The sequence below is a fragment of the Cucumis sativus genome, chromosome 3, assembly GCF_000004075.3.
Source record: "Cucumis sativus cultivar 9930 chromosome 3, Cucumber_9930_V3, whole genome shotgun sequence".
NCBI classification, from domain to species: Eukaryota; Viridiplantae; Streptophyta; class Magnoliopsida; order Cucurbitales; family Cucurbitaceae; genus Cucumis; species Cucumis sativus.
The window spans coordinates 32,534,032-32,546,435 of record NC_026657.2 but is presented as its reverse complement, the minus strand read 5'-3'; the positions used below and the strand labels follow the sequence as shown (position 1 = coordinate 32,546,435).

General features: G+C 36.0%; 3 protein-coding genes across 3 annotated transcripts; 2 read left to right on the top strand and 1 right to left on the bottom strand.

Moving 5' to 3' along the window:
• The first annotated feature begins 384 nt into the window (after window positions 1-384).
• Window positions 385-3,024, top strand: LOC101211485 (membrane steroid-binding protein 2). The gene is made up of 2 exons (XM_004136559.3): window positions 385-907; window positions 2,386-3,024. The coding sequence occupies exons 1-2, from the start codon at window positions 564-566 to the stop codon at window positions 2,660-2,662; spliced, it is 621 nt and encodes a 206-aa protein (XP_004136607.1). The 5' UTR covers window positions 385-563; the 3' UTR covers window positions 2,663-3,024.
• A 1,318-nt stretch (window positions 3,025-4,342) lies between these two features.
• On the bottom strand, window positions 4,343-8,267 carry LOC101211235 (NADH dehydrogenase [ubiquinone] flavoprotein 1, mitochondrial). Its single transcript, XM_004136558.3, has 5 exons — window positions 8,115-8,267; window positions 7,928-7,978; window positions 7,505-7,565; window positions 5,619-7,076; window positions 4,343-4,683 (listed from the first exon to the last, which is right to left on the bottom strand). Exons 3-4 carry the CDS (start codon window positions 7,505-7,507, stop codon window positions 5,619-5,621), a joined length of 1,461 nt encoding a protein of 486 aa, XP_004136606.2. The 5' UTR covers window positions 7,508-7,565; window positions 7,928-7,978; window positions 8,115-8,267; the 3' UTR covers window positions 4,343-4,683.
• A 698-nt stretch (window positions 8,268-8,965) lies between these two features.
• Window positions 8,966-11,633, top strand: LOC101210986 (protein PLANT CADMIUM RESISTANCE 10). Its single transcript, XM_004136557.3, has 4 exons — window positions 8,966-9,225; window positions 9,606-9,829; window positions 10,607-10,833; window positions 11,151-11,633. The coding sequence occupies exons 2-4, from the start codon at window positions 9,658-9,660 to the stop codon at window positions 11,319-11,321; spliced, it is 570 nt and encodes a 189-aa protein (XP_004136605.1). The 5' UTR covers window positions 8,966-9,225; window positions 9,606-9,657; the 3' UTR covers window positions 11,322-11,633.
• The last annotated feature ends 771 nt before the right edge of the window (window positions 11,634-12,404 follow it).

Genomic DNA, 12,404 nt, shown 5'->3' with positions numbered 1-12,404 from the left:
TGCATTTTGGACAATAAGGTCATTCTTAATTAAAAGAAAGTTCCACTAAATGGGTTGATGTGTTTACATCATCAGGAAACTGATCTTGATATATTTCACACTCAAAAGCTACTGTATTGTTATCACCACATGTATATCTTTTTAGCCTATCCAACATCAGTTAAGTGAACATCTAATTGTATTAATAAGTGTTCGATACATATCTACCAAGTGTTGGAGTGTTCAAGAGGAATATCTACGTGACGAACACGATTACGCTAACAAAACTAAAATATTAGTGCTTCTTAATCAATGACCGACTCAACGTTTTATTTTAAAATGTTTGGTTCAAATTAAACCTCTATAAAAATTCGAAGTTCGAGGTTTCGTTACTCACTCCATTGTTCTACTAAAAAGAAATGAAGAATTTACTAAAGGGGAGAAGTTGTTTGTTGAATAGTCAACCACGAAGCGGGTAGGTAAAGGATTCTTTCATGGTTGGTGGAGTGATTGTTCTATCTTCATAGTCAGCCCACCGGAAGTCTAATGCTTCGGCAAGATAATAGCAAGCCTCAAACGAAGAAATGGAGTTCTATTGGAAATCGGCGATGGAGCAGATCACTTGGTATACCGGGCTATCCCCAACGGCCTTCTTCACCATACTTGCTGCAATGATCTTCGTGTTTCAAATGGTTTCCTCCATGTTTGTTTCTCCAGAAGAGTTTAATAAGCCCCCAACTGTTGCGATTTCTTCGTCTAACTCATCCAACTCCAATCTGTTTGTCAATGATTCGGGTGCAGACGCCTCGCTAGCAGTCCAAGTCGGGCGATTGACGGAGCAGCAGTTGAGGGCTTACAATGGTTCTGATCCGAATAAGCCACTTCTTATGGCTATAAAGGGTCAAATCTACGATGTTTCTTCGGGCAGGTACTTTTTTTCTTCCTTTATTGTTCGTTGGAGTGTACTTTTGTTTGGTCTCTGGGGATTATTTACGAACTTGACTATATTGAATAGGAGTAGTTGCTTAGTTTCTGGAGTTGCAGCTTGAATCAATGTTCTAGATGGGTAATTACTTCTTTTAATATCATCAACGGAGTTTAGGAACTGCACAATAATAACGATAACCGACCGATCAGTGTAATTTGTTCAGGGATGCATCAATCCCTTTACACTACTGTCCACCTGCAACTTTTCATATGGTCATCTGTTAAGTATTCGTATAGGAAAAATTAGAAACCATCATTATAAGATTTTTGAGCTGATGCCAATTAATTTTGAGATTGAACCCATGTCATCTCATTTGGTAGTAGAGCCTTTGAAGCCTTAAATGGGTATTTGGTCCACAAAAAGGAATTGGGATATGATTTAAAAGTGATGAGCCACATCTTGAGGGGGATGTCATGTAAGGCACTTTCTAATATCTGTTCCACGTCAAGGTTTCACTGGTAATGTCTTGAACGATTTAAGATGTTTGCCTGAAATTTTTAAGAAGCAAATGTTTTTGCACGAAATATGTATGTGAAAGGAGTGGCAGGCCTTCCATTCTCTTTACTTATGTGAGAAGAAGGGTGGTAGGGACTAAAGAATGAAAGAGAATGGAAGGTGGGCTGAATGGGAGTGTGTGTTAATTGTAGACAAATTTTAAGTCAGTCAATTGGTCTGTCAAGGAATATTAAAGTGAAGCAGTTTAAGAACATTTGGGGTTCGGAAGCCTCCCCATATTTATTTAATATATGCCTGGATTTCTCAAGTGAATGAATTATAGAGGATAGCATATAGCATAAAAAATGGGTTTCTTTAGCTGAGCTTAATATAGCCTATGAAAGTAGTGAGTTCGTGGATTGAAATAAGCAAACACAGATATCAAGTATAGACTTGCTTCTTACCCTCGCAGAAGTTATTTTGGGGCGGGGTAAATGGAGTGATGGTTGGTGTTTGATATAACTTTTATAGAATTTGGGTTATTATTTCGTTAGCTTACATACTTTGTTGTTGTTTCGTTCCTATGCTTTCACTAGCCTCTAAATAGTACCTAAGTTCCATGTCAGTGGGTGTCCAAACCAGTTTCCCTTGCAACTAATTTTACCAAGCAACAATTTCACTTGAGCCATAATTTTAACAAGACCGCCTGCCATTAACATCCCAACCCAACTAAATCTCTCAAATCTAGTTTGTTCGTTATTACCTGTTCAATTTTGATCCATCCGATTGACTTTCCATGTACACGACCTTAATAACTGTTTTCAAGAGCAGAGACTTGAGTCACTTGACAATCCTAATTCTCTACGTAATTGAAGCTTCTTAGATTTCAAAGAATAAATACAGCCCAAATTTACATGAATGAAATATGTAACTTGACCTTAGTATTAAAGTTGTCGTTGATTTTTGGTTGGCTTGATGGTCAGGATGTTTTACGGTCCTGGTTCACCGTACTCTATGTTCGTCGGAAAGGATGCCAGCCGAGCCTTGGCTCTCTTATCTTTCAAACCTGAGGACATCAATGGTAACATCGAAGGTCTGAATGAAGAAGAGCTTGTAATCTTGCAGGACTGGGAATACAAGTTCATGGAAAAGTATGTAAAAGTTGGGGAGCTTGTTCCAGAGGGAGAATTGAATGAGCATTCTGAAAATGGACACCAAAATTCCGAAACCACGCAAGAAGAACACGACAAAGATCAGTAAGAAGATGTTTATAATTTCCATCTTTTGATCAGGTAGATCTCAGAAGATTCATTCTAAATCTCATGATGCTGTTGAGTGTGCAAGTCCTTTGTCTTGTTCCTCCTGATCTAGTGAAGCTGTGGCCTTCTTTGAGCATACATAAAAAATTGCAAGTAGAAGAAATCAATATGATTGAAGTTAGAAATTCTGCTACCTTTGGGCTAGACTTTTGCCTGTTTTGTTTGTATATTGTTTTGAGACTAGACTTTTATAACACTAATGAGTATATTATTTTATTTCATAGGTTTTACCCATAAATGTAAATGTTCTTCATGCGAACATTGATCTGAAGTGCATATACATGTAACTTATTTTAGTATCTATATTTTCCATAAATCTTAAAATTAACTTTCTAGCTAGTTTCATTTTTAAATTTGAAATTGATTAAATGATAATACCAGTTTTTGAGAAAAAGGAAAACTCAATGCTTTTTAAAATTTATGGAGAGACTACTATTAGAAATTAATTTTTGTTTGGGAAAAGTTCAAAATGAACTATTAATGTAGTGTGGTTCAAATGAGTTGACAATCCAAAGTATCCACACAATCTAAACTGCATTTTAATTGGTCATTTATTGTTAAATATTTTGGGGTGGGGTGTTTGGGAGAAAGTTGGTGCACGAGCCATCACCACGTTTGAGCCTTTAATTATAATAGTTAGTATTTTCAACTATTATAACCTATAATTAACTAAACCACCCTAGGTTGACTTGTAAAAAGAGACATAGTCTCAATAACTCAATAAAAGGTCATGGTTGTTTCCTTTATTTCAACGAGTTTTCTACAACCAAATGTTGTTTGCTGTTTCCTTCTTATTCTCTCATTCTCATTCTTTTCTATTATAACTATGCTAAAATTGCTTGCACGTCAAACATATAAGAAATGGTATCGTTGAATTTATTTGAAAATATTTTCCCACGGTTAGTTTTCTTTTCCAAAATTTGAATATATAGCTTAATTCCGTTCTAAAATCTTCAGAGAAATGTATGATAAATATAGTTTTTTGAACATTGCATACTGCTTATAGTGGTTTCCTTATTTACTGACTAACATTTAGAATGGTCAGACAAATTCTATAAACAAAAACAAATATTAGCTTGGTTTTTCAAAACACATACTAACAAATAAAACAAAATCAAATATTAGCTTGGTTTTTCAAAACACATACTAACAAATAAAACAAAATCTTGGTAGTCTTCTGATGAAATTAAAACATTAGCAAATGGTTATTTTGATGAATTCAAAATATTTTAAAATCTTATGACGTTTGTGACATATAGCAAAATATAACAACCTATAGGTGATCAACAGTGAATTATTTATCACTGATATCCACAATTATCCCCGTAAATATTTTAATCTATTTTGCTATATTTGAAAATGATTATATATATAAACATAGGCACTTGACTCAGATGAACTGAAAAAACAGTGCTGTATTATAAAAATAAGTTACTTTGTATTATGGAAACAGTGCTGCATTACATTTGAAAATATCATTAAACATAATAGCAAATACTTCGCTAAAAAATTGTACTTTCAACATCTCACTCAAACCATACAATAAAACATGGTTTCAAGTTCACCATATATAGTTGAATCCAAGAAACCTAATTTATATTTAGTGTCGGGACTCATAAAATTAGAAGAAATAGCTTAACTTTCCCATTTATTGATGTTCCACAGGGAGATGAAATTTGTGTTCAGATGAGTACAACACAAAAGAAGTAATCATAGAGGTATCAACCATTAAATGGCGTTAAGAGAGGCATTCAAATTACACTAAAGAGAAAAAATATATATATGTATTAATAATTCTAGCCTCAAAAGCCACTTCAAAAATCGAAAACGAGTTTCTTAAGGGCACTGATAAGTCAATTTGAAATAGCAAACAAAATGCAGACGTGACCTCCAGACGCTTGAATCACACCAAATATCTGGGGTGGTTTCATTATTTGCAATTCCCATCGAAGTTGGAATTTCCTACAATGAACAAGTTTTTTTTTAGTGTATTAGCATAAGATAAATATTGTTAAAGATACTTGAACAGCAGTGAAAACAAAAGGTCGCACCACCTCCACACATCAACTCTTTTACATCCTTAACTTAAGTCCGTTTTGTAACCATTTTGTTTTTGAAAATTTAACCTATAAACAATCGGTCCCAATTCTAACTTGTATGCTTTGTCATCTACCTTTTACAAATATTTTTAACAAACCAGACCAAAATTTAAACGCCTTTTATTTTGTTAGAATTCAACTTTTGCACCTGAAGATGCAAATCATTGAAAAAAGATGGTCAGAAATGGACTTCTTTCAAATCATTGTAAAAAGATGGTCAGAAATGGACTTCATTTTTTTAAAGAAACAAGATATTTACCAAACATGACCCAAAACTACATGACTGAGGGAAGAATCACCTAGAATAAGTGAAAATATCTAGCCATAAGGGATAAATAAAAACATCTGAAAAAAAACCACTAAAAAATGCAATAGTTTTCTTTCAGCTTTTCTGTTTTTATATGAGAATAAAAAATCTACCACAATAGCTATTATTAAGAGATCAGCTCGATTTCTGCATATGACATTTGCTGAACTCCTCAAAATGATGGCAAAAATCATGTTATGCAATTTGATTTAGATGAGAAAGGAAACACACTCCATCACAAGTCGGCAATAGAATTTTAAGTGGCTTCTAATATAACCGCTTATCTTTCTTCCATTAATTATAGCCATTTCAGAACAAAGGTAAATAGTAAATTAGAATGACATTTAGTTGCACATTGACAAATGACCACATAGAGCAGTTTAATTACTGGGCTACAAGAGCCAAATTAAAGGTACAACAACATGCTCATCTAATGTTTGCCGATCAAATTATTAGTATGGAAAAAATTCAAAATAAACTGGAAAGAATACCTATGCAGCAGCCTGGATCAACTCCCGTTCTGCCCGCTCTCTAATCCTTCTCTCAAGCTCCGGCCTAAAATTCTTTATAAGACCTTGCACAGGCCAAGCAGCAGCATCACCGAGGGCGCATATGGTATGCCCTTCAATCTGCTTAGTAACCTCTTGTAGCATGTCAATTTCTTCCAGCTTTGCATTTCCAACTTTCATTCTTTCCATTATCATCCATAGCCATCCCGTACCTTCCCTGCAGGGAGTGCACTGTCCACAACTTTCATGCTTGTAAAAATAAGAGAGCCTTGCAATAGCATCGACAATATCAGTTGATTTATCCATAACTATTACAGCTGCAGTGCCCAATCCAGACTGGACAGCCTTTAGTGCATCATAATCCATGAGAACATCATCACATATATGCTTGGGAAGCAATGGAACTGAAGAACCTCCGGGAATTACAGCAAGCAAGTTATCCCATCCTCCTCTAACCCCTCCACAGTGCCTTTCTATTAATTCCTTCAATGGAATGCTCATTTCCTCTTCAACAGTGCAAGGCTTATTCACATGTCCCGAGACACAAAACAATTTGGTACCAGAGTTGTTCTTTCTCCCAAAACTGGCAAACCATTCTGGTCCACGCCTTAAAATAGTAGGAGACACAGCTACTGTCTCCACATTTGTCACAGTGGTGGGACATCCGTATAATCCTGCATTGGCAGGAAAAGGAGGCTTCAGTCGTGGTTTTCCTTGTTTCCCTTCAAGGCTCTCTAGCAGAGCTGTTTCTTCACCACAAATGTAAGCACCAGCACCATAGTGGATGTGGACGTCAAAATCATAACCAGATCCACATGCATTCTTGCCCAACAATCCAGCTTCATAAGCCTCCTTTCTGGCCTTCTCAAGATTCTTTCGTTCATTCACATACTCACCTCTGATGTATATGTAAGCTGCAGTAGCCCTCATCCCAACTCCAGCAATCAGACAACCCTCCAAGAGTTTGTGTGGATCATGCCGCATGATTTCCCTGTCCTTACAGGTTCCAGGTTCACTTTCATCAGCATTGACAACGAGATAGGAAGGGCGACCATCAGATACTTTGGGCATGAATGACCATTTAAGTCCAGATGGAAATCCAGCACCTCCACGACCACGGAGGCCAGACTTCTTTACTTCATTAACAATCCAATCAGCACCCTTGAGTACTAAATCTTTAGTTCTGTGCCAATCACCACGTTTCATGGCACCTTTAAGAAAGGGATCATGTAAACCGTACAAGTTGGTAAAGATTCGGTCCTCATCCTTCAAACCGCCAAAATGAGTTTTCTCTGGAGGTGGGGGAGGTGCGGGAGGCTGAGGACTGCCAGGAGCTGCTGCACCCTGACTGCTAAACGCTCTCAATCCTATGCCCCACTGATCAATATAACACCTTGCCAATGATCTACGTTGAAGATAAAGCATGCCCCTAAAAGGTGCCTAAAGAAGAGTGCATATCAATACATTAGGTCGGTGAGTATAATTTTAAGTAATTCATCGTATGAAACCCAGTTAATGATAATAGTTAAAATGGGGAACAATAAAAATAGGTATAAGAACAATGTGGATGCACTCAAAACCCACAATGAGTAATAGCATTCATAAACCTAGTGCCAACTTTGAAACAGAAGCTGGCCAACGTAGAAAATGCTCATCAAATGTCATACTTCGGAGACAAATTTTTAAAGATATCTACAATTGCAGAATCAAAATCACTTAAAATAACAAATTATTGTCTAAATTTCTTCGCAACATTCAAATTCATGCACTAAATCAGAATGACCCAGAAAGTAAATTGGAACTAAAAAGAGCGACAGAGAACAGATGAGAAAATAATAATCCGAACTGAAGAAATGAGAATTTCTTACCATAGCATGAAGTGCTTCAATCCTGAGACGCGCAGGCGGTTGAGGGAGATCCAAATAGAAACTATTAAGAAATCGTGAGGACAGTTTTAAATTTGGAGTTGGTTTAATGAGTATATAAATCAAAAAATATATATAAAATACGGTGAGATTGGAAGACCGAGATTTCCAACCAGCGAGAAGTTTGTCACACGTATCCAACATAAATAAAAAGCGCACAACGCAAAATCAAAAGCACTAATATAATGATTTGAAGCCAAAAACAAACAGAAATCAGTCGGTAGGGCATAAAATTAGTCGGATTCCGAAAGTTCCTACACCCGCGAAAATTTTCTTCCCAGCAATTACATTGTTACCTAATCTCATATGCATCGAAATGGCAGCAAATAAAACAGAAATCACACTACAAAAAAGTAAAAAACAAACCTTGTTTTCTTCCTTCACAAAAATCTCAAATGGTAGATTCAATATCTTTCCCTGCAAACACAACAAAACAGATCCAAAAAGTAATAGAAATTAGAGAAACACAATGAGGAATCTAATGATCGAGGAACAACTTAGCCGAATTGGAGTTGGTTTAGATAAATTAGGGAATGAAGAAGGGAAAAAATACCTAGCACAAGCTGGGAGGTTTACAGAAACGATGGAGAAAACGGGGGTGAGAGGGGAGAAAGACGAACTTGGCCAGTGGCGACCTCTAGTAAACAAGATCTACGGCTAGGATTCATTGATCATCATGGTGTTTATTGGAATCGGGCACCGAACGGCTGATATTGAGCTAAACTTCGTGATGATTAAGAGGTACACGTAAATACTAAAATTTGAGTTTATTTAACCTTTTTAAGTTCTAATTCCGTGAATTAAGATCATATTTAACTCAATACCTTAGTTAATATAAACTATGTAGAAAACATATCTAACACCGTTTGGGGTCACTATCTAAATTTGAAACTAACACCTGTGGGTATTTTTATTACTATTGCATCAATTTGTAGTAAATACTATAAAAACAACCCTCTCTCATCGAGGCCTATATCGATACATGAATAAGCTCGTGTTATTTGAAATTATGATGGCGGATGAAGTTGTGTGGAGGTGCAACTAAAATAAATCTTGAAGGCAAAATTTTTTGACGATTGAGAATGAGTGTTTATTAGTTCACGTGAATATGATCGATTTTTATTCAAATTTGCTACTTTGACTTAGTAAATGTTCAAGCTCATTACGATCGTGAAGAAGTACAAAATAATAGGTTGGTTAATTGATGTTTAAGGCTTTAAAAAATTTATAAGATGGTTTGGATTCTTCCCAAGCTGATACCATCAAAAATCATTTTTATATTCGATCAACTGCATGAGTTAGATCGAATTTATGGGTTATTTTTCAATCTATGGAGATCATTTCTAGATTTAGGATGGTTTTCATAGTTAAAGTATAGTAGTCCATTGGAAAGGTCTGGCACATCAAACAATCTCATTAACTAAAATATATTAGTATATTTTACTTAAAATGAATTAGTGTGGTTAATCCGCTGCCTTATTTATCTGGAACTTTTCAATTTAGCTACGAATACATAAAGATTCGAAGTTACCGACTCCGGCGACTTGACCATCCTCGATTCTCTCCGATCCCATTCGCATTCCCTCCGATTCTTCTCCGCCGTGTTTTTCCGGCTAAGAAGACGATCAAACACTCGGCAGAAATCCGCCTACTTTGATCCACAGGTTAGTACTCGTTTGGATTATTCCCTGCAATTTTATTTCCAGTTTTTACACCTATCGAACAAACATCTTCAATTTGGAAACCCTAATGAAGTTCCTAAATGTTATTTTACTTCAAAGTTTTAGTTTCGGTTCTTGGGTGTTTTTCATTCCAGCTCGTTTTTCTTGTTGAGCTCTTGAATGTTTTAACTACTTCTTATTTTCTTTTACCATCATGGTCTGAATTTTGCTTCATGAAGTTTCACGTCTGCTTTAATTGAACATTCACCGAAATGAAATGTGCAAAACGAATCGGTAGATCAAAGTGTAAAAACTATAATGAGGGGTGGGTGGAGTGTAGGTTTTACGAATTGGATATTGATGATTCTTAATGAAGCTTACAGGTTGGATTCGTTCGAAAGAAATTGGGAGGAATACGTTGTGTATCAGCGTAAGATGGATGGCCCAAGGAGTTATGTCCCTCCTGCATATGTTCCAATAAGCCAGTCTGATTTAGAAGCGGAGATCAGTTCCAGAGACGAGAGCAACCCCACACCTAATGAACTCAAGGATGGATTGTCACAATGGTCGTCTGGAATCTGTGCATGCTGCGATGATATGCAGAGCTGTACGCTACTTTCTGCCTTCTGACCTTGATTTATGCGAAGGAAAAATTATGAAGGTGCATCTTGCGCATGAAAGAGAAATGTATCATTACTTTGCATGTGTTCTTGTATCAAAATTTAAATATTTGAACTGCAGGCTACTGGTTGTTCCCATCGAGGAACCTATTATCTCTTGTTTAAGTACAAGCATGCCGTGCCATTTGTTTGTTGGGTTTTCTCACATCTTTGTTAGAAACTTGGTTGTTAACCAGCTACTTCTGTCAAGCGGAACCACTGGATTTTGCACTGTGATTAGGTTTATTATGGGAAATCACATCAACCGTAAATGTTGAGAGTAGTGCTTGAAGAACTTCAAATTTAGTCGATGGGTGGGGTGGTCAAGAAATCCTTAAGACTACCTACCTGAGGGGTTATATATTTTGTTACTTCTCTAACTATTACATGTGTATGATCAGTTAAGAATCCCTTGTTTGTATCATTGGAGTGTATCTTATCCAAAATCATTGAAGTATGCATAAAGATTCATAGATTGTTGGCGTAAAGTTTTTGAAATAAAATAGGACACTTGATCTTTTGCACCTTTAGTTTGTTAGAAACCAAGTAGCATTTAGATGATATGAAAAGAAACCTTTTTTATTTGGGTGTGTGTGCGTGCAAAATGAATAAGTTGCACATTACTGTTGACAGTAGTTTGATTCAAGTGTAAGAGCATTGCGTTTACAGTATCCCATCTCTTGCATGTTAAATGGGGAGCTCATTGCAACTTTTTATGAGTGCAGGTTTTATTGGCCTTTTTTGTCCATGCTTTCTGTTTGGGAAGAATGCAGAACTTTTGGGTTCTCGAACAATGTTTGGGTCATGCGCAACTCATTTCATTTTGTGGGCACTTACAAATACCGTCTGCTGCTTATTGAGTGATGGAATTTTGTGGAATGTACCTGGATGCTTTCTTGCATGTTATGCCTGTGGCTACCGCAAGGCCCTACGGTCGAAGTACAATTTGCCAGTATAAATCATACTCTTCAACACTGTTTCACTGTCTATTTCCATTATGTTTCAACTATCCGTTTGTTCATGGTTTTGTAAGCTTATACATACCATCACTGTCATGCATTGATCATTTCTCCTTCTACTGATTTATACCTCGCATTAGGCTTTTATTTCTTAGGTTTGTCTCTCGACAAGGCAGGGAACTGATCCCTGCCATATAATGTAGCTCGGCTCTCTACGATTCAGACTCTTTTTAAGCTTAGTCGATGAGTTAACTCATTGTTGCTATTTTTCCATGGACGACAATCTTTTAATTTCTGAAATGTGATGCAGGAAGCACCTTGTGGAGACTTTGTGACCCACTTTTTCTGCCATTTCTGCGCTATCTGTCAAGAATATAGGGAGATTCGTGAAAGAGCTGGTGGATACGGTTCCCATGAGTTGAATCTGACTGTTGTTACCCCGCCAACTACTCAAACAATGGAATCTAACCCAGAAACATAGTTACTTCATTGCTGGAGCTTCCGATAAATACCGGTAAATTATCAGATTGTTCTCTCAGTACAGAGTTCCTTCTTTCCTTCTTCTATTCTTCTGGGATTTTTCTGAGTTACTAATTTTACTCTTATTATGATGGGATTTCCCCCCTTGCCTTCGTCCAGTTTAATATTAGTGTTAGAGAGCCAGTTATATTAGTAATTGATAAACTTTTGTATATTTTGTATTCTTTTTATTTTGAACATGGAAACGGGAGATGTAATATTTGTTAAGTTTATATTTAAGTTAGGTTGATTTTACTGTTTATTTGATGCTGCATACGAAAAAAGGATCCATAATCTTGGACTTTTAGATTCATAATTTATAATCATGGTTGATGTTTTATAATGAAAATGGGCACTCGGCAATGTTTTCTTAGAACATTATCACACTTGTACAATCTGCCGCTTGTTGATTATAAATCTGTTGGTTCTGCCAACAAATAGAATTGTTTTCAGAAAGTACTATTTTTAAATATTCATGAGTGTTAGCTTATGACACTTGTTGATTGTAAATCTGTTGCTTCTGCCAACAAATAGAAATATTTTTTAAAAGTACTATTTTTAAATATTCATGAGTGTTAGCTCATGCTTGTCTTTGACTATACTCACGGATAACTCTTCTACTCTAAACCAAGATTCGGAATCTAAATGTTTGGCCATACTAGTTATGCCATACTAGTTATGAGGTCACCCAATATAGAATCCAAACACATTTAACTTCGGTGTTTCTATAGTTGAGCTACAAAAAGGTATAGTGAACCTTGTTAACCATGCATGCATGATCTCTCCTATTTAGTCGCGATCTTGATTCATTAATATATCTTTCATTTACATAAACGCTACATTGACTTTTATCAAACATTACATTACTTTTTGTTCAATCTTCTCTATTTCATGCCAGGCATCTACATTTCAACTGCTGTTTCTTAGGCAAATTTTATCATCTATTGTTCATTTCTTATCCATTTTTAAACACACACGCATGTACAAAGGAGAGATATCGAATACATTGCAATTTGTCAATAGTAAAAGCTCAAACTTACTGGTT